Source organism: Primulina eburnea, chromosome 17, assembly GCF_022965805.1.
Source record: "Primulina eburnea isolate SZY01 chromosome 17, ASM2296580v1, whole genome shotgun sequence".
NCBI lineage: Eukaryota > Viridiplantae > Streptophyta > Magnoliopsida > Lamiales > Gesneriaceae > Primulina > Primulina eburnea.
The window spans coordinates 17820951-17844292 of NC_133117.1; the positions used below are offsets into that span (position 1 = coordinate 17820951).

Below are 23342 nucleotides of genomic sequence, written 5' to 3' on the forward strand. Positions count from 1 at the left end.
CATAAAATCATTTACAAAATATTTGCAACCAAAATAAATACATGATCATTCAAATGATATAACAACAAAAATAACATATCATTCCTATGATCATGTCCCAAAATATCACAAAATAACATCTTCCTTCCTTCCAACTCTATATGCATATGACCCCGATCCACGATCACTGTCCTGGTCCGTCACTCTTAGCTGCATCACATGAAATAACTGAAATGAGTATAAAACTCAGCAAGTGGAACTCTTACATAGCAATGAACATATCATACTCTGAAAATCATAACTTTAAAAACATAAGTATCATCAACTCTGAAATAAATATCATAGCAATAGCATAGCAATAAGATGGTATTTCTCTTTACTCTGGTTGGATTGATATCAATAGTAACTCTGTCTGTGGTGCTCGTATCCCATCGATATAAATCGACAACTCTGATGGATAAAAGCCTATGGTCGTTTATCAACTAATTGCATGCAATCTCTGACTATGTATCTATCAATCCATAAAACATTTAAACTCTTTCTCTTTGGCATTTAAATAAACACTTTGCAAACTCTTCTTTTCTCTTGTATTCCCTTTTCATAGCTCGAGACATAAAAATGTCTCCAATATACATAGCAATGGAATCAATACATAATCAAGAATCAATTGAAGGGAATAGCATATTATAACCTTTGAAACACAATACATATATAATCATGTGAGCACAAGAAGGAGATTCCACTTACAAACCACAAGAACACTTGAATCTAACTCCTTGGTTGAAATCCTACAACAATAATCCATAAATAACACCATCAACACCCCAACAATCAAGAACCCATGCCAAATAATCCATAAATCCAACAAAGACAACAAACCCATATCATCTCTCCTCCAAAACCAAGAAATAACAACACCAAAAGCTTACCTTAGCTTCCTAGCACCAAGGAGAACTTCGATCTCAACTCAAATCACCAACTAGAAGCTTAGATCGAAGGTAGGAATCAAAGAAATGAGAGAAACCCTAACCTAAGGAGAGAAAAATCGAAAATGGGGAGGAAAGAATGAGGAAAAGTAAGCCAACTACCCACTTAAAATCTCGAACAGTAACCCGAAATGCGCGACCGCGGGTGCGTTACTCTTGTACCGCGGGTGCGGTACGCTCACGGCATTCCACCAAAAATCTGAAATCGACGACCGCGGGTGCGGTCCTGCAATCACCGCGGGTGCGGTCCTCACTATACCGCGGGTGCGGTGAAGCTACGGCAAAACATCAATAATTCCAATAATTCAGACCGCGGGTGCGGTCCTTACACTGAGCGCGGGTGCGGTGCTGTCACGGCAGAAACAAAATCTCAAGCAACTAAAATCTAACCGAAACGCTGATACAAAACAACCCCCAACCATGAACATCAACAACACCACAAAACAAGAATAATCAACCATACTATAGCCCATAAACACAACTCTAACGTCTAAACTAAATAATCCATAAACACACAAAACTTAAACCGTACCGTACACCAGGCTCGGCTATTACAATTGAACTCACTAGATCTGTATAGGTTACTGATATTTTGTATCTGATTTGATATTACTGTTATTTTGAATCCGTATATGATACAGATTGTTGTGAATCGTTGAGAATATATACAGTTCAATTGTATCGGAGTTATTTTCGAGAGGTACAGCTATTCAGAAATGTGCTCAGAATGTTCAGAACTTAATTTCGATAATCAGAATAGGGTATCGATCAGAGTAACAGATATGTGATTCTGTGTTTCGTATTAGGACTGATTATTTTGTGATGTCAGAATGTTTCAGAATTGTATAACAGAATTGATATCGATAGTCAGAGCCGAATACCAGGTAGGTATATTTTCTTTAATTTATGTTATTAACTGATTTGTTTATGTCAGTAGTTCGAAGTTGAAATCACCGATAATGTCAGAAATGCGCTGTAGGGACTTCAGTTGTCATGTTTGTGACTGAGAATGTATGATATTCGAACAGATAGAGTTGATATAGACAGATTAGATCAGTGGTGACAGAATTTGTATTAAAATGTTGGCAGAAATTGTACTGATATGTATGAATCGCTAACAGAAAAGACAGAAAGATAAAGGTCAGAAGATTTCTTACAGAATTTGTATAGTTTTGACTAGAAATGGGAGTGCATTTCTATGGCCTCCGTAATGAAATTACCGCCATTTTCTACAGATTGTGATATAATATGATTCTGATTGATAGATTGTTCAATCTATATATTATTAGTTTGTACAAGATGATGTACAAACATGACCAAATGACACAGATCAGTGTCAGAGAAGTGGTCAGAGAGATCAGAATGCCACAGTAGATTATATCAGATTGTGATTTGATTGATTTTGTATGTGTGACAGAGTATATCACGAGCTCTCTCTTATATGATTTTACAGATTGACAGATAGTCAGAATGTATTATCCAGATATTAGAAGATTTTGGTACAACGTTAGTGTGGGATGCTAGCACTAGTTGACATGAGGTATTGTTACTTTATGGGTAATTGTGTGGTGTACTACACAGTCCTTATAAAGAAGATTCAGAAAGGAATAAAGATAGCTCAGAAATGACGGATTTGATAAACCAACATCGGATGATGATGCTTGGTATTGAGAGTGGAAGATTGAATATGTCCCCGAATGGGATAAACAAACTTGATAGCAGCTGATGATAATGATTTGTTATGAGATGTGGTTTGGTATATACGGATGTTGTATAGCCAATGTTGCGAAATTAATTTTCTCAAAGCTATTTTGAGAGATCGAATCGAGAATATAAGATTGAGATTTCAGAATAGATTCATTGAGATAAGTTTTGATTTAAAACTCTGTATACATTTTTTTCTGATATATCTGAATTGATTGTTTGTGAGTTCGGGGACGAACACAGATCTAAGAGGGGGAGAAATGTAAGGCCCGAGAATTGAGTTTGATACTTTGTATTGATATATATAAAGTATGAATAAGGAAGGCAACAACAGAAGTGGAGAAATGATGTGCAAAACTAGAATATTTTGAGGAAACATCACCGCAACCGCGGTGCCAGACATCACCGCACCCGCGGTGCATGGACAGTAAGATGGCAAGAAATTCCGTAGCATAACCGCACCCGCGGTGCTAGCAGGAGCGCACCCGCGGTGCTCGAATCCAGAAAAATAAAGATAATGCCGAAGCATGAGCGCACCCGCGGTCATGCGTGTAGCATGAAAAATGATGCCACGTTTCAGAATTTGCATGCAGTATATATATGGATGATTGACACGCTAAATCATCAGAAATTCAGTGGAAAGGGGCGAGGCTTTGAGAGAATTTCCTTACGCCTTTTAAACTTGCGATTGTCAGAAATCCGTCCGTCAGAATTCAAATCCGACTTCAGTTCTGAGTTCCTCGTGACACGAGCTACACAAGGACGTAAGTGGTGTTATGTTTTGAGGTGTTTTGAAAATATGATGTTGCTAGAATCGAATATGATTCAGATATGGTATTTCTACTGCCGTAGACATTATAGAATTGAAGTCAGATTAAAGAACAGATTGTTTCTGTAATCGTTATGATTTTCGAAAGATATTGACTGAGATTTTAATATCAGAGTTGTGTATTACTGATTTTGAATATACCGATATTGAGATTATGAGTTCTGGTATTATATTTGTGATGTTCAGATTGACGGGGTTATTCAGATTGTATTGTTATGCCGTCGAAACATCAGCTGATTTAGATTGATCATATTCAGATATGATTTCGATTATATTGTGTTGTCGATGATATGATTTGAATTGTGTCTTGTTCAGATATTGATCAGATTATGTACTGAGTTGAGTATTGATCAGAACAGATTGTGTATTGAATTATTCACTGACAAAGTGTATTCGATATTGTCCTTTCAGATTGGATATGGACAGATTGTGATACAGGTCATCGTCTTCGTTAGACAGGGAAGACAAAGGTATAATTCATGTGATATCTGGGAAGATATAACTCAAATCAGATCTCAATTGAGTTTCCCAATAAAAGCACATACTTGATTATTGTTTATCTTCTGATATAATTATGATTTGTTTATAGACTTTATATTCAAATCTTTTGAAATGAACATGCTTTGTTTACAGATTGTTATACATTGCATTTGAGATAGGAAAGTTTGACAGATAGTCAGACTTCTAGATGTTCGGTGTATCTCAGCTTAGGAGCAGCTCTGACTCCTATTGCAGCCGTCGATACAGCTCGGACCGAAGTCTAGGAATAAGACGTACAGTCACCCCGAGTGGGAGGGTAGGTGACAGCCATTGACGTCTTATTCACACCGGGATCCCTAGAGTTATAGTTGAGTCGAGTCTAGACATGATTTGACTAGAACTGCATGCGTCTATGGATGTGGTTTCATAGACTATGAAACCCATTGCTATTGCTTTCAGTCATAATAGCATGTTTTTATGATTTAATTTGAGTAGCATGTTTATCTGCTTCGAGTTGCATGCTTATCTTGATTAAATTTCATAGAGTATGAAATCTATTGATTTGAATTATATTCATGATAGAATATTTCATGATTTACTTTATGTATATGCATGTTTACCATGTTTTATACTGGGATTTATTCTCACCGGAGTTATCCGGCTGTTGTCTTGTTTTGTATGTGTGCATGACAACAGGTGGGACTGGATCGGTGTCAAGAGGATGAGGAGAGAAGAAGAGTTAGCGTGGTGATTCCGGACTTACTGTAGATTTGGTTTATTACTTGAACTTAGTAACCGAACCTTAGACTTAGATTGTACAGTATTGTACTTTTATACTGACATGTATTTTATACTGATATGTATATTATTTAGATTCCATTACCTTCCGCATTTACATTTTAAAGAGAAAAATTTTTAGACCCTGTTTATCAGAACTGATAATTAAATCCCAACGTTGAATAAGAAGATGATTAGCGTCCGGGTCCTCACAAATTTATTATCTAATATCCATTTCAATATTTCTATTAAAAATAAAATATCAAATAACTTAAACAACAAAAAAATTCATGTAATGATTTCAATGAAATTATATGCCTTCCGAATTCTATTAAAACCGATGATGTATTTTACTACGGTCATATTCAAAATATTCTCTAACGAGTGCCTAATTTCAAACAAATATAATGATTCAATTAGTAATCAGTTAATTGAATCTAATAAATTCTGAAAAAAACAAATAAACTGAACGAAGAACTCAAATATAATAATCGAAAGATAAAAAACATAGTTTTAAATCAAGCCACGTCGTTCCTCTAAACAACAAAATTTAGTTCATAACGTAATAAAAAGGAAATACAAATCATGTTCTTAAACGTCATACAATGATCAAGAAAAAGACAAATCATGTTCTTAAACGTCATTCAACTCCAAATGCCGTTTCTCAGTAGTTTTCCCTATGTTATTCTCCCTCTAAATATCAAAAGTCCTCAAAAAATAGATAGGGTAGGTCTTTCAAAAATTTAAAATTCGAAGTCACCTTGTCATTGTTAGAGTAGATACCCTATAAGTCAACTGTTGGTTAGGGATTTTATTGGCTCAGTTGTATTAAACAATCTTTATTTTGATATAATTTAAATTTTAAAGATTTTGTTTCACTTTATCTGTATACCCATGCGATCAACATAGATAAAGTCCTTGATTATGCTTTAATACAAAAGAATCATAATTCGATGTTGAAACTTATTTGTGAACACTGCATATTCTAAATTCGTTCCTAGTCGATTCAACCGCTTAAAACATGGATAAAGGTCACTTGAGCTCGAGACTAGCATATGTGATGTTGTGTTCTGCGTTTCTTGGTAAGGGCATAGAGATGTCCAAACATGCAGATGGGTAATCATATGATGATTATACTGAACAACCCTCCCTCGAATTTTCCAAGTGGTTATCATTTATCGAGAGGATAAGTCCGTGGTTATGATTGTACACCATTAGTCCTTATGAACCGGGACAACAGTGAGGCTCTATATACTAGGGCTGTGCTTTGACTCGTTTACCGGCACCAGGAGAGTCATCATGTAGAACCCGATAAATCAGACTACGTATAAGCCATGCATAATTACTATTATTTAAATTAAAAATGAGTTCTTTTATATTTATGGAGTGTTTAAGGCATTTTAAAATTTGTTTAGTCATGATCATTTATTTTAAATCGTAGAAGTTTAGTTTTATCTTTTCGGTTAAGCACGTGAGGCCGGACTGGAGTTTGAGTATTGAGATAAAATTTAATAATAAGAAAATATTCCTCAACTTAATTTAAGCCAAGGAATAATTTATTTTAATGTAAAAAAAAGTTTAAGGATTTATTTAATTAATTGTAATTAAGTAATAAAAAAGTTCTTTTATGTCAATAATTAATTAAAAAGCCTAAATTTAAAATGTGTAACCAATTGGGAAAAATTATTCTAGGCCTATTTTATTTAAAAAATTGTAACTTAACATGTTAGTAATTTATTTTAAGACTTGACCATGCATGCAAGAAAATTTTTATCCTAAATTAATTTATTATTTCACTAAAATACATAATAAGTGTTTAAAACTTTAAAGAGTTAAAATTCATGAATCAAGCAATATTTTTACCCCATTTTGTTAGCAAGATTTCGGCCACCCCTTGAAGATTTATTTATGTTTGGCAACACTCCATTATTGCCACCTTTCCTTACCCTTTCTTGGTATATTAATTTCCTCACTTTTAAATCACCAATAATTATTAATTAAGCAATATCCTTACCTTCATTTTGATCAGAAAAATCGGTCATCACCCACCAAATCACCCCTCAATCCATCATTATATCATATCATTTCCTTATCTCCCATAGAATCAAGGATAGGAAGATTTGGTTGCCATTCAAATCCTCATTTAATTAGTAAACTTCCCCTTCATTCCCTTAGCATTCTCTCCATCCTCACTCTCAAAAATTTCAGAGAAAACCTGCAGCAAAATCGTGAGCTTCATCAAGAAAACAAGAAAGAAAAAGAACTCCGTCTCCGCCGCGTCGTGTTCGTCGCATAGTTTGCTTTCTCTTTTTTAAACAAATTCTAGGCATGCATATGTTATTCTTTTCTCTTTAATCAAGTCTTATATATATTTTTAAACAATATTGTGTATGTAAATCATGAACCAAAATTTCGAAAACATGACTGCAACTTTCGAAAATCTGTGCAGTATTTCTCGGCCACTTCCTTGTGCTTCACAGGTTGGTTTGTTTTTGTGATTTCAAGGATTGGCTCGGTTCCAGGCGTTCAAGGCTGCATCTAGGCATGAAATAGTGGGAGTGTTGATCTGTGCAGTAAAATATCCTAACTTATACCTAACTCATCTGTGCAGTATTGATGTTAATATTTTATATTAAATGCATGAAGGATGATCGAGAGCTTTGAACAATGAGTTAGGTATATGTTAGGATATTTTACTGTTTTTATTCATTTTGTTAATATTTGATATTATTAAAGTGTGTCTGGTTTATAGCCGTTCCTACCCCCATGAGATGTATCTCTTATGTGCCACGACTATTTAAATGTAATTACTAGAAATAGTGGGAGATCAAGACTGGAATATGGTGGGCCCGATGAACAAGATGAAGACAAGTAAAATATTGAAAACTCTTGTAATAGATGTATTTGTATCCCTGCATTCACCTAGGTTTTGGACCTAGATCCATGTATGGCTCACATGGGTCTAATAGTGTTGGCGATCGATCATCCTTATTTATTGTTAAATGTCATATTATGATATATGTGATATGTAGTTGTATGCTTGTATGTATATTATTAAATAATATACTTTCATCCGGAAAACATACAAACTCGTGGCACGCGATTTTTAAATTAAAATGATGAGACAATTTTAAAATTAAAATCCCTCATTTTGAATATGATTCAAAATTTATATCAAATCGTAAAAGTAAAAATTAAAAGAGTTTAATTTTTCCTTGCCTTCTATCAACCGTGGTTGCATGTTGATCGCTACCCTCGGACAGTGTCTAGCTCATATTATTGGGAAGGCATGTACGTCGGAAAGCTGTGACTTCCACCGGACATATGATGTGAATTGAGTGGAACTTCCATGACTTCGGTTCATATTATTGGGGGAACTCATGGCTACCGTCCACTACAATTCAAAATTGATGGGTTGGTTTGACACGTGAAAATAAACGACGTCATATTATTGGGTCCTTATTAAACGTGAGGCAAAACACACGGAGGTTGCATAGGGATGCAATTGGATTCTACCTTTTAGAAATTATAATTGGCTGATATTATTCGGGATTATAATTGGCTAATTGGACTCTACGTGCCCACTAAGGAAATACGATTTCCCTTTTTCATCAGAGGGTGGTGGAAATGTCAAAATAGTGGGAGGAAGATTTATAAAATAAAATCCATATTTTATATCTTAGAATTATTTTAAAATTATCAGCAATCATTATTCTGTTTCTGTATCAGTATATTTTTGATTTCGTTAACAAGCTAATCGAATCTAATTTTCAAGACTGGTCGGAAAAATTGTTCTGAATTTGGAGAAAATGACATACACATTATTGTCAGTCCTGCTGAACTGACAAAGCATGCAAGATGGTAGGATCATAGTATGCAAGCTAAACTGTAGATGATTGCTTCTATATCAAATGACCAGTAGGGACAGTTTGAGGAAATGTTGAATGCTACTGACATTCGAATACACATACAAGATTTGCATGGTACAAGAAACTCGTATAGTGATGCACACCATTTTTAAAAGCTTATGACTACATGCATGCAAGATGGGGCTCTGGCCCATGAGCGTGGTGTACATATGATTGGGCTTATTGAGAATGTGGTGGGCCTGGAATGTGCGATTCTTAACGAGTTAATAGATAACATAAATTTGTTGTCTTTCTCTTCCTCATTTTACGGTGTTATAGTTAACTTCAATTTGAATAAGATAGATGATAGCCTTGAAGAGCTAGTCAATACACTTATAACTTATGAGATCACTATAAAACAGAGAATTGTTGTTTTTCTAATAGGCCTCTTGTCAGACGAAAAGTGGCCTACAAGGTAAGTGTAGGACCGAGCGCTTGTCGCTTGACCAAAAGCTAATTGTTGGACCGTGTGCTTGCTACTTTACCAAAAGCTATAGCTAGTAGTAATGGTGCAACTCAAATCTTTTAAACCGCACAGCAGCTCAAGCACCACGGTTCGATCGCTCTACCAAGCAAGGACAATTATTGCACCCAACAATCTCACTCCCAATAATGGCACTCTTTGCAATCAATGGGAATCGAACCCGTGACCTTGGCTCTGATACCAATTGTAGGACCGAGCGCTTGCCGCTTGACCAAAGCTATAGCTAGTGGTAATGATGCGACTCAAATCTTTTAAACCGTACAACAGCTCAAGCACCATGCTACTACTTAAATTATAATTCACCCAATTGTAGGTTGTCTGCAAGTAATATATTTCATAAGTACGAGATCGATCCACAGAGAGGTTATTTTAAGTTTAAATTTATTAATTTATAGATTACCAAATGCAAGAATGAAGTTTACAAATTATAAATTTTGTCAAGGCTTGAGGATTTATTCTTGGTTTATGTAATATTATTTAACTAAAAGTAAAACAAAGGAAACCAACATAAATAATGGTTCCAAGAAAATTAAACACACACATAATATAGTATAGTTTCCACTATAGAAAATACCGAATTAACCGATATTTTATATATGGTACCTATGATTATAGTTATAACTATATAAATATATAATTGCATAAAGTAAATGTTAAATTAAATCATTATATTTCATTTAGAACAACCGGCAGAGCCACGCTATTGCCTAAATGAAATATATTGATTTAATAAGTTAGTTGTGGTAAAGTAAAAGTTAGTTGCGGAAATTAAAAGTTAGTTGCGGGAAAGTAAAACTTAGATGCGAAAAATAAAAGTTAGTTGCGATAAAGTAAATGTTAGATTGTTAGATGTTAGTATAAAATCATAATATTTCATTTAGAATAACCGGTAGAGCCACGCTATCGTCTAAATGAAATATTATGATATATATTTATAAATATATATATATATATATATATATATATATATATATATATATATATGTATGTATATAATATAACAATAATAATAATTGATGAAATATTTATTGTATCAAAATTTAAACAACAAATCAAGATAACCAGTTCGATGGTATCAAGCATTTGATGTAAATTGATAACAACAAATAATTCATTTTTATACCTACAATAAAAATAAGTTAGCTAAATGAAAAGAAATAAAGAAAGAATATACAAAATATAAACAATCTTACTTTACCAAGAATACATCCTCTTCACCTTGACATAATAGATTTAGCTTGCCATGAACTTACTTTTGATCAACACTAAAAACATCACTCATAGTTGAGAACATGAAAGAAAATATATTGGAAATTAGAACTTTGATACACACTCACACTGTGGGGACCCGGACGCTAATCATGTTCTTAATCGTCATTGGGACTAAATTAATTATAATAATCAAGGTCTAAATTTTTTTTTTAAAATGCGGAAGGTAATGGAATCAAACTCCTATACATATCAGTATAAAAGTATAAATCTGATAAAATATACAATCATACATACTCAGGTTCAACAACTACTATCTAGTGTTTAAACCCTAGCTCTAGTCCAAGTCCGGAATCGCCACTCTAATCTCGATCTGTCTTCACCTCTATGACCTTGTACCTGTCCCACCTGTTGTCATGCACACATACAAACAAGACAACAGCCGGATAACTCCGGTGAGATATAAATATCCCAGTATAAACAATGTATTAAATGCAACCATATAAAACATATATAAAAGCATAAACAAACATCAAAACATGTATCTAATCTGATTACATGAATTAATGACTCGTGATCTAATCTTATCTTATCTCAAATCTAGTGATCCCAATCTAATTTAGACTTTGGTATACTGTATCGAGTGTCTGAGATAGACTTCGATCTACATCTAGAGCTCTTCGATACACCGTAAGTCTAGAGTCTTATCGGTTCTGAGAAAGACTCGGCGGTTCTGCCCTAGCTAGGCTGATCTGCCCTAGACTCGGACTCTGACTCTGTTCTAAGTCAATACATTATCATATAAATCTGATAATCTGCAAATATCAATGCAATAAAGTAAAGTATGTGATTTAGGGAAACTCAAGTCAAACCTAACTCGAGTTGTGCAATCCCGAATCAACATTTATTTATACCTTTCTTGTTGTCGATCTGATACAATTAAAGTCTTGATTCAACGTCTGTCACTGTTCAATCTGGCAACGACAATACCAATATTTTGTATCAATATTCTAATCAAATCACAACGTCTCTGTTTTATCAAATTCTGACAGTACAACAGTACAATCTTGCGATACTGATAATACTATATCAGTCTAAATCAGTTCCAATCATTTACAATCAACCCCCGTTCAAATCTGATATAAATTCTAATCAATTTCATTCTGAAATTCATAACAATTCTATCTTCAATCTGTTTCTTAATCTGACTTTGATTCTATGTTGTCTAACATGCCAAGAACAACATATATGACGTGTATTCAATTCTGATAACATCATAATTTCAAAACATGTCAAAACGTAGTAAAACTTACGTCCCGTAGTAGCCTACGTTGATAGGAACTCGGTACCGAAGTCGGATTTAAAATCTAACGGACGGATTGATCACAAATCGAATTCTAAAATCAAATTGGAAAAAGGGATCTCGATGTCTTCTTTTTCTTCTGATTTCCTCTTAAATTTTGTATGTATATATATATATATACCGTGCATGCTTCTAAAACGTGGCTCATATTTTGTAGCACACGTCTCGCGCTCGGGCGGACATAAAGTTCCGCCCGGGCGCGGAACTCTCGGCCTTCTCAGTTTATTCAATCGCGCTCGGGCGGTTATAAACTTCCACCCGGGTGCGAGGTGCTCGGGTTTCTTGCTTTTAACATTGGCGCTCGGGCGGTCAAACACTTCCGCCCGGGCGCTAAATTCTAAGCCCAAAATCACTGTAGTTCATACACTTTGTCCAGTCTGGTCTCGGAATGGCCCGGCTATACTTAAATCAGTTCAAACTCAATAATCTCATATTAATCTAATTAAAATCTCGGGCATTACATTTCTCCTCCCCTAAGATACGATTTCGTCCTCGAAATCACAGGCATTTTATTCGTATTAACAAGGAGTATATATACAGACTGTATAAACAATTTACATCATCTAAATAACTTTGGGAACTCTTGTCTCATATCTGATTCAGTTTCCCAGGTTGCTTCTTCTACACCATGACGAGTCCATTGCACTTTCACAAGTGGAATCATTTTCGTTCTGAGCTGTTTTTCTTTACGATCAATAATCTGAATCAGTTTTTCAATATAGCTCAACGTCTGATCCAGTTCGGCCTCGTCTGGTTGAATAGCATGTGAAGCATCAGGAAGGTACTTCCTTAATAACGATACATGAAAGACATCATGTATTCCAGATAATGAAGGCAGTAAAGCGAGTCGATAGGCACGATCTCCTATCTTCTCGAGGATCTTATAAGGCCCAATGTATCGTGGAGACAGTTTCCCTTTCTTGCCAAATCTGACAACTCCTCTGAAAGGTGAAATCTTCAAAAATACTTGGTCTCCTGTCTCAAATACCAACGGTCTACGTCGAACATTGGCATATTTGGCCTGTCTGTCTTGCGCTGCCTTCATTTTCTTTTGAATTAGCTTCACTTTTTCTGTCATATCTCTAATCATATCTGGTCCCATTTCAGGCACTTCAGAGATATAATCCCAATAGAGAGGGGATCGACACTTCTTTCCGTATAATGCTTCAAATGGTTCCATCTCAATACTCGTCTGATAGCTGTTGTTGTACGAAAACTCACAAAGCGGCAATGCATCTTGCCAATTAGTGCTGAAATCTAGCACTACTGCTCTCAGCATATCCTCCAATGTCTGGATAGTCCGCTCTGACTGTCCGTCGGTCTGTGGATGATATGCGGTACTCAGATGTAACTTCGTACCGAGAACCTGCATTAAACTCTGCCAGAAGTGCGAAGTAAATCGAGGATCACGATCTGATACGATAGACTTCGGCACTCCATGTAATCTGACCACTTCTTTGACATAGATCTCTGCCATCTGGTCAAATCTGTACGTCATCTTGTACGGGATAAAACATGCGGATTTGGTCAATCTGTCAATCACGACCCAAATCGTATCACAACCTCGGGAGGAACGTGGCAACTGTGTCACAAAATCCATGGAAATATGATCCCATTTCAATTCAGGAATGGACAAACTCTGTAATAAACCTCATGGTTTCTTTCTTTCTGCCTTCACCTGCTGGCAAATCAGACATTTGGAAACAAATTCGGTAATGTCAGTCTTCATTTGTTTCCACCAAAACTGTCTTTTCAAATCGTTATACATCTTTCTGCCACCAGGATGAATACTAAATCGACTGTTGTGCGCTTCTGACAATATCTGTCGTCTCAAATCTGAAATATTCGGCACAACCAGACGATTATTCACATACAGGACGTTATTACGTACCTGATATTCTGATCGATGTCCTGTTCTAACCATCGATACTGATTTTTGTACATTCTGATCAATTTTCTGAGCTGCTTTGATTCTCATAATCAGCTCTGGTTCTACTTGCACCGTATAAAGTCTCAACGGTCTATAATCTGTTTCAAATTCTAATCCAGACAAACAGCAGTCTTCTATCAAATGTGAAACACCAATCGTCGATAAGGATAAAGAACATACCTTTCGACTTAGTGCATCAGCTGCTGCATTAGACTTTCCCGGATAGTATTTGATTTCCCAATCAAAATCTTTAAGCAAATCAAGCCATCTTTGTTGCCTCATATTCAATTCAGATTGTGAAAACATATATTTCAAACTCTTATGATCAGAATATATCTCAAACTTCTCCCCGTAAAGATATTGTCGCCATATCTTTAATGCAAAGACAATGGCTGCCAATTCTAGATCATGAATTGGATAACGGGTCTCATGTGGTTTAAGCTGTCTTGAGGCATAAGCGATAACATGCCCTCGTTGCATCAGCACACATCCCAACCCTCTGTGAAATGCGTCGCAATAAACCACAAAATTACCAGTACCGGATGGGATAGTCAACACCGGTGCACTGGTCAACCTCTTCTTCAACTCCAGAAAACTGGTCTCACATTCTTCAGACCAAACAAATGGAGCATTCTTCTGAGTCAATTGAGTAATTGGTTTAGCTATACTCGAGAAATCTTTAATGAAACGACGGTAATATCCCGCTAAACCCATGAAACTGCGAATTTCGGGTACTGACGTTGGTCTTGGCCAAGAAATTACGGCTTCCACTTTACTGGGATCAACAGATATACCATCTCCAGATATAATATGACCCAGAAATACTACCTGTCTTAGCCAAAACTCACATTTCGACAGTTTAGCATATAATTTCTCAGCTCTTAAAATTCGCAATACAGCTCTTAAATGCTCAGCATGCTCACTCCTATTCTTTGAATAAATCAAAATATCATCGATGAAAATAATCACAAAATCATCGAGATATTTCTGGAAGATACGGTTCATCAATCCCATGAATACAGCTGGAGCATTCGTCAGACCAAACGGCATGACAATAAATTCATAGTGTCCATACCTGGTTCTACATGCCGTCTTTGAGATATCAGAATCTCTGACTCTCAGCTGGTGATATCCCGATCTTAAATCAATCTTGGAATATACTGAAGAACCCTGCAACTGATCGAATAAATCGTAAATACGAGGCAAAGGATATTTATTCTTTATCGTTGCCTTGTTCAGTTGCCTATAGTCGATGCAGAGTCTCATCGAGCCGTCTTTCTTTCTCACAAACAATACTGGAGCACCCCAAGGAGAAACACTCGGTCTGATGTACCCCTTGGCCAGTAAGTATTCCAGCTGGTCTTTCAATTCTTTCAATTCAACTGGTGCCATTCTGTAAGGAGCTCTAGAAATCGGTACTGTACTTGGCATCAGTTCAATGCTGAAGTCTATTTCTCTAACTGGAGGTAATCCCGGGATCTCCTCTGGGAAGATGTCAGCAAACTCACGCACCACTGGCAGATCTGCCAATGCTGAACTCGACTTCAGTAAATCTACTGAATATACAAGGAATCCTTCTGCTCCTTTCTGTAACAATCGAGTCATAGATAATACGGATATTAAAGGAATTCTCGATCTAGAACCCTTACCGTAAAATTTCCACTCTTCAGCCATATCTGGTCTGAATCTCACTATCTTGTGGAAACAATCAACTGTCGCTCTGTACTTGGTCAGCATATCAATACGGATATTACAGTCAAAGTCAGACAACCCAAGTACGATACAATCTAACTCAATCTCATGCCCGTCATACTGTAGTACACAATGCTTAACAGAATTTACAGATATCAAACCTATCCCCAAAGGCGAAGATACAGACACTACAGTAGCTAAAGACTCTACAGGAAATGCATGACTCAGTGCAAATCGTTCAGAAATAAATGTATGTGAAGCACCGGTGTCAATTAATACGTAAGCAGGATAACCACATAAAGAACAGTTACCTGCCACAACTTCATCTGGTGCTTCTTGGGCCTGCTCTTCTGTCAAAGCGAAGACTCTGGCCTGCTGTCCAGGAGGCTGACCAACTGTCTGGCTTCCTCCTGGCCTCTGCTGTGACTGAGCTGGCGCAGGCTGAAATGTGTGAACAACAGCTGATCGTCTCTCAGTCTGTGCTGCTGATCCTGATGACTCGGCACCCTGAGTTCTCTGCGAACCTCTCTGTGGACACACTTTAGCAAAGTGTCCCGGCTGTTTACAGAAGTTGCAACTAGTCACTCCCTGGCATTGCTCGGTTGCATGTTTTCCTCCGCAAGTCTTGCAGTAAACACCATTGTAACTCTGGCTCTGTCTGGAACCACCGGAGCTGGAAGAACTACTGCCAGATTTCTTGAATTGCTTTCCCCTGGCTTTCAAAAATTCTTTCTTTCCTCCACTATTGCTGCCACCCTCAAATCTGGGAGGTGGTTGCTGTGGTCTTGGTGCTGGAGGCACAAATGAAGCCCCTTTCTGTCTCATCAGACCGGCTTCTGCTCCCTTGGCTATGTTCAGGGCATCAGTAAAATTATCTGGTCGCCCTGTGTTCACTAATGTGAAAATGTCGGGGTTCAGGCCATTGATGAACCGATCAGCAGTAGCTTCTTCGCTGTCAGCCACATGTGGAGCAAATTTCAGCAAGGAGGAGAACTTTGACCCGTACTCTTCTATGTTCATCTGTCCTTGCTTTAGATTGGCAAAATTCGCCCCCTTATCCTTTCGGTACGACACTGGAAAGAATCGTTGATAAAATTCAGTTCTAAATATATTCAAGATAATAATCGTACCTCTATGCTCCATGGCTCTCTTTCTCGTAATCCACCAGTCCTTTGTTTATGCTTTTATATGATTGCATTTAATACATTGTTTATACTGGGATATTTATATCTCACCGGAGTTATCCGGCTGTTGTCTTGTTTGTATGTGTGCATGACAACAGGTGGGACATGTACAGGGTCATAGAGGTGAAAACAGATCGAGATTAGAGTGGCGATTCCGGACTTGGACTAGAGCTAGGGTTTAAACACTTGATAGTAGTTGTGGAACCTGAGTATGTATGATTGTATATTTTATCAGATTTATACTTTTATACTGATATGTATAGGAGTTTGATTCCATTAGCTTCCGCATTTTAAAAAAAAATTAGACCCTGATTATTATAATTGATTTAGTCCCAATGACGATTAAGAACATGATTAGCGTCCGGGTCCCCACAACAAGTGGTATCAGAGCGATAGATCCTTTAGATTGAGATAGAAGAGGCTAGTGAGCGGGGTAGATTGAGGTTTTCTTTCCTTCTTTTGAATGCTAGCATGTCTTACTGCTTTATTACATGTTACTTGTTTATCTGATTTGATATAGTAATATGTTTTATTGAGATTGGATCAGTACTGATTCTAGATCAGCAGTAAGATGATCAGAGGAGGATTGAAACAGAATTGTTGTATCTGTTATTAATCTATTTGATTATTAGATATGCCTCCGAGACGAGTACCAGAACAGGGAAGTACATCCAATCCTCCAATGGATGTCACACCGACTCCAATGGAAACATTACTGAAACGATTTCAATCATTTCATCCGCCGACCTTAAAAGGAACAGAGAACGCTGTGGAATGCGAGAGTTGGCTTGATGATATAGAAATGTTGTTCGAATCCTTGGAGTATACAGATGAGAATAGGGTGAAATTAATTGGACACCAGTTACACGACGTTGCAAAGGACTGGTGGATTACGAGAAAGAGAGCCATGGATCATAGAGGTACGATTATTACCTGGAATATATTTAGAACTGAATTTTATCAAAGATTCTTTCCAGTGTCGTACCGAAAGGATAAGGGGGCGGAGTTTGCCAATCTAAAGCAAGGACAGATGAACATAAGAAAAGTTTAAACTTCGCTAATTTTTCTTTTTCTTCTTGTTTTTTTTAACTATTTTCTGGAAAATTGAAATATTATTGTTGTTGTGAGCCTCTTCTACATGAAAGGGCGTGCAGATTAATCCAGAGACGGTTTTCTTGTTAAAAACAATTATTTCGAATGTTTTAGTAATAATTTACGTAAATGGTTGCGAGACCAGGACTTCCCGGGGAGGTCACCCATCCTAGTGTTGCGTTCGCACAAGCACGTATAACCCCGGGGTTCTGATGCGGCGAGAGCAGAGCCGTGTTTTGTCTCTCGTCGCCCGGCCCACACGTACTCGAGGGATATAAGAATAAACAGTCCACTCAATGTTGGGTGCGATCATACCAGCACTAATGCACCGGATCCCATCAGAACTCCGAAATTAAGTGTGCTTGGGCTAGAGCAGTACTAGGATGGGTGACCCCCTGGGAAGTCCTCGTGTTGCACCCCTTTTCGTGTTTTTCTATTTTTGATTCCTCGATCGGGACCAGATAAGACATGTGAAATTATCGTAGCTCGGGCCCGCGTCGGATTTTGACAAAATTGTATGCTAATTTGATTGTAAACGTGCCAACGAACGAGACTCTTGACTCCGCCATGAGCTGGCGAGATTTTAGCCGAATTCCTTCTCTAAGACCCTCCAATTTGCGATTTTACGCTTTTGGTAAGTTTCCGTTTTCCGAGACATCGGCATAGGACGGTCGAAATTCGATTCTGATTAAATTTTCTCTTATCTCAGGCGTAAGAATAGTTTAAACTTCGCTAATTTTTCTTATTTTTCTTGTTTTTTTTACTATTTTCTGGAAAATTGAACTATTATTGTTGTTGTGAGCCTCTTCTACACGAAAGGGCGTGCAGATTAATCCAGAGACGGTTTTCTTGTTAAAAACAATTATTTTTTAGTCATAATTTAGACTTTGGTATACTGTATCGAGTGTCTAAGATAGACGTCGATCTACATCTAGAGCTCTTCGATACACCGTAAGTCTAGAGTCTTATCGGTTCTTAGAAAGACTCGGCGGTTCTGCCCTAGCTAGGCTGATCTGCCCTAGACTCGGACTCTGACTCTGTTCTAAGTCAATACATTATCATATAAATCTGATAATCTGCAAATATCAATGTAATAAATAAAGTATGTGATTTAGGGAAACTCAAGTCAAACCTAACTCGAGTTGTGCAATCCCGAATCAACATTTATTTATACCTTTCTTGCTGTCGATCTGATACAATTAAAGTCTTGATTCAACGCCTGTCACTGTTAAATCTGGCAACGACAATACCAATATTCTGTATCAATATTCTAATCAAATCACAACGTCTCTGTTTTATCAAATTCTGACAGTACAACAGTACAATCTTGCGATACTGATAATACTATATCAGTCTATATCAATTCCAATCATTTACAATCAACCCCCGTTCAAATCTGATATCAATTCTAATCAATTTCATTCTGAAATTCATAACAATTCTATCTTCAATCCGTTTCTTAATCTGACTTCGATTCTATGCTGTCTAACATGCCAAGAACAATATATATGACGTGTATTCAATTCTGATAACATCATAATTTCAAAACATGTCAAAACGTAGTAAAACTTACGTCCCGTAGTAGGCTACGTTGATAGGAACTCGGTACCGAAGTCGGATTTAAAATCTAACGGACGGATTGATCACAAATCGAATTCTAAAATCAAATTGGAAAAAGGGATCTCGATTTCTTCTTTTTCCTCTTATTTCCTCTTAAATTTCGTATGTATGTATATATATATATAGGGAATTGATACCCTGGGCGCCCTTTGGTGAGCGCCCAGTGGGCTGTCGCCCACATGTGCAGTTTATTTTTTTTTAAAGATTTGACGTTTCGCGACGGTTTTACAAATACGTCGCAAATGGCGACGGATTTTAACAAACCGTCGCGAAACCCACATGTGCAGTTTATTTTTTTTAAAAATTTGACGTTTTGCGACGGTTTTAAAAATCCGTCGCAAATGGCGACGGATTTTAACAAACCGTCGCGAAACGTCAAATTTTTTTTATAAAAAGAAAAGAGGGGACAGAGGGGCGTTCCCAAATTTCGTGTCCCACCTTCGCCCAACAGCCCTTCTCCCACCTACGCTCAAATCTTTACGTTAAGAAGATTGAGCGAACTTCTGGAGCTCTCGTGCGGGGAAATATTCCGACGACATCAGAAGGTAAATCGATGTAGTTCTAAATTTCATATTCCGAAGAAATTTCCAATTTATGATTTTGAAGGTTTCCGGTGTATTGGCATACATGTTCTTTAATGTTTGTGAAGTGTAAGTCTGCATATTTAATTAATTGCACTAGGAAATGGTGTTGATGATCTAGCTATTTATGTATCTGGAGTATTTATAAATTTATTCATTTCTAGTATGTTTTGTTAAAATATATTTTATACTTGATGTTGTTTCTCATATGATTATATTGTTACCGTCGCTAATCGTGCTCGGTTAATCCCCAGACAATCCTCGCCAGCACCTTACCGCCCGCAAAGATTTTCGAGCACCACCCCACGTCTGCCTAGCGCCACTGTAGATGAAATGGATCAATATAGTGGAGATGAACAATCGTACATCCCCCAAGTCGGTGATGATCAGAAACCCCAGATTGGTATGAGATTTGATTCGTTAGAGGATGCATTCTCATTCTACAACCAATATGCCCGAGAATCCGGTTTTAGCGCGAGAATGAGTAATAGCAAGAAAAGTAAGAAAACAAACGAAATTGTATGGAAGAAATTTGTATGCTTTAAAGAAGGGCATACAGATGATATTCGATGGAGCAAACAGACAAAAAAAGATCAACCAAGAAAAGAAAGAGCCCGTGGTGAGACTAGAACCGGATGTTTGTCCAAGATTTCAGTTGTCAAGGAACAAACAGGTCCGGGTTGGGTTGTCAGTACTTTCGTTGAAAGTCATAATCATTCATTATCGACTCCGTCGAAGGTGCATTTGTTACGCTCGCATCGCGGTATTTCTGCATCAAAAAAAATGTTGAGTCAACAATTTGCAGAAGCCAATGTGCCAACTTGTCAACAAATGAGATTATTTGAGATAGAGTCTGGTGGGCCTGAACATGTAGGTTTCATAGAAAGAGATATCAGAAACTACGAGCAAAGTGTTAGGGATGAGCATAAGGGTATTGATGCAGAAACATTGGTCGATTTCTTCGAATCTGAGAAAGAGAAGAATTCATTGTTCTTTTTTGATTATGAGACTGACTCGGACAACAGATTTACCAGGTGTTTTTGGACTGATCATGTGTCAAGAAGGGCATACACTGCTTTTGGTGACGTGGTTGTGTTTGATACTACATACAACACCAACAAATATGGGATGATTTTCGCACCATTTGTAGGAGTTAATCATCATCATCAGACCATTCTTTTTGGTTGTGGATTGTTGAGTGACGAAAAAACAGATTCTTTTGTTTGGTTGCTTAATAAATTCCTAGAAGCCATGTGTCAAGGTGCCCCAAACTTGATTATCACTGACCAAGATCCGGCTCTGACGAAAGCCATATCACAAGTTTTTCCTCGAACAACACATTGATATTGTTTGTGGCATATACTGAACAAATTCTCTGAGAAATTAAACCCAATGACTTTCCGTGATCACTACGAAAGCATAAGGAATGCCATTCTACATTCCTCCACAGATGAGGAATTTGAGAGTTCCTGGGAAGCTGCTATGTCTAATGCTAACTTGGAACAACATGATTGGCTGTCGTTGATGTTTGATTTGCGACATAAATGGGTGCCAGCATATTTTAATCATGTATTTTCTGCGGGTATGTCAAGTAGTCAGCGGTCCGAAAGTTCACATGCTTTTTTCAAGAGATATATATCTAGCAAGAACTCATTGATGGATTTTATCATTCGTTTCAATAAGGCACTCCGGCACCAAAGACACAATGAGTTAGTTGCAGATCATGTCGATATGAATGAGCGTCCCAAGCTACAGTCCAAATGGCCAATGGAATCTCAGATGGTGACGGTTTACACGAAAAAGAAATGGTTGGAGTTTCTAGAAGAAATGAGTCAGAGTCATGGTTATTACGTGCAAACAGAATCTGTGGGAAATGAGTTTGGGATTTACAAGGTAATGAATTTTCAAGCTTCTTCTTCTTCGAAACCAAGAGTGCTTACACATGTCATACAAGGGGATGATATATTGTGCAGTTGTATGAGATTTCAGTTTGAGGGCATTCCATGCAGGCATATGTTAGCATTTTTTCGTATAAACCAAGTCTTTCATTTGCCTGATAAATATATACTGAAACGTTGGACGCAAGCAGCAAAGAATGTAGAATTTTTTCCTACAGATGAGCCAAATGTGGTTGAAGCTCCAGAAAGATGTTTGATGTCAAGACATTTGAGGTTATCCTATAAAGCTTCTGCATTAGTTGATATTGCATCATTGACTGTTGAGGGAACAAATTTCTTGAATGCACAGTTTGATTATATTGGCAACAAAATGAAAGATTTGAATATGACTACAACAGTAAGCGGTGGAAGTCAATGTAATCAAGAATTAGCATTGTAGAATTTTCAAATTCAATATGATAACCATTCTCTGTCAAGAAATCTTGGTGTTTTAATTTTCCTGCTGCCATATTGTTGTATCGTTCTCTTTCATATGACTTATGGAACATGTATAAAAACCCGCTGTGGTCGACGTAAAACATCATGTTTGTGTCGCGTAGTAAATTATTTCTAATTTCCACCTGTCTAATGCATTTGTGGGCTGTTGGGCGAAGGTGGGACACGAAATTTGGGAACGCCCCTCTGTCCCCTCTTTTCTTTTTATAAAAAAAATTTGACGTTTTGCGACGGTTTGTTAAAATCCGTCGCGTTTTGCGACGGATTGTTTAACCGTCGCAAAACGTCAAATTTTTAAAAAAAATAAACTGCACATGTGGGTTTCGCGACAGTTTGTTAAAATCCGTCGCCATTTGCGACGGATTTTTAAAACCGTCGCGAAACGTCAAATTTAAAAAAAAAATAAACTGCACATGTGGGCGACAGCTGGGCGCTCACCAAAGGGCGCCCAGGGTATCAATTCCCTATATATATATATATATATATATATATATATATTTATATATATATATATATATATATATATATATATATATATATATATACCGTGCATGCTTCTAAAACGTGGCTCATATTTTGTAGCACACGTCTCGCGCTCGGGCGGACATAAAGTTCCGCCCGGGCGCGGAACTCTCGGCCTTCTCAGTTTATTCAATCGCGCTCGGGCGGTTATAAACTTCCGCCCGGGCGTGAGGTGCTCGGGTTTCTTGCTTATAACATTGGCGCTCGGGCGGTCAAACACTTCCGCCCGGGCGCCAAACTCTCGGCCCAAAATCAGTGTAGTTCATACACTTTGTCCAGTCTGGTCTCGGAATGGCCCGGCTATACTTAAATCAGTTCAAACTCAATAATCTCATATTAATCTAATTAAAATCTCGGGCATTACATTTACTATATTTTACAATGAGATAGAATGATTCTCAAGCTAGCACAAGGCCTCTATTTATAGGCCAAATGAGAGAAAGGGTCAAAATTTTTATTAATGCCATGTAGTTGTAATAGTATATTTTGTCTCCTCCAACTTCAATTCCATGTCCCTTCTTTCAATGCTTTGTTCCACGACTTTAATCACCGAATTTGACTCTGCTCAAAACGGAAAACATGTGGAGAATTGTCTGTAGATGAATTTGG

General features: G+C 37.2%; 2 protein-coding genes and 1 non-coding gene across 3 annotated transcripts; all 3 read left to right on the forward strand.

The window, feature by feature from the left end:
• The first annotated feature begins 17918 nt into the window (after positions 1-17918).
• LOC140818902 (5S ribosomal RNA) lies at positions 17919-18037 on the forward strand. The gene has a single exon (XR_012115132.1). It is a non-coding gene; the product is annotated as a 5S ribosomal RNA (ribosomal RNA).
• Positions 18038-19620: 1583 nt separating this feature from the next.
• Positions 19621-21162, forward strand: LOC140817914 (protein FAR1-RELATED SEQUENCE 5-like). Its single transcript, XM_073177707.1, has 2 exons — positions 19621-19782; positions 20073-21162. The coding sequence occupies exon 2, from the start codon at positions 20152-20154 to the stop codon at positions 21160-21162; it is 1011 nt and encodes a 336-aa protein (XP_073033808.1). The 5' UTR covers positions 19621-19782; positions 20073-20151.
• A 48-nt stretch (positions 21163-21210) lies between these two features.
• Positions 21211-22155, forward strand: LOC140817915 (protein FAR1-RELATED SEQUENCE 5-like). The gene has a single exon (XM_073177708.1). It carries the CDS (start codon positions 21211-21213, stop codon positions 22153-22155), a length of 945 nt encoding a protein of 314 aa, XP_073033809.1.
• The last annotated feature ends 1187 nt before the right edge of the window (positions 22156-23342 follow it).

Excerpts from the sequence above, each read along its gene's own strand:
- LOC140817915 (XM_073177708.1), top strand. The coding sequence starts at position 21,211 with ATGACTTTCCGTGATCACTACGAAAGCATAAGGAATGCCATTCTACAT.
- LOC140817914 (XM_073177707.1), top strand. The coding sequence starts at position 20,152 with ATGGATCAATATAGTGGAGATGAACAATCGTACATCCCCCAAGTCGGT.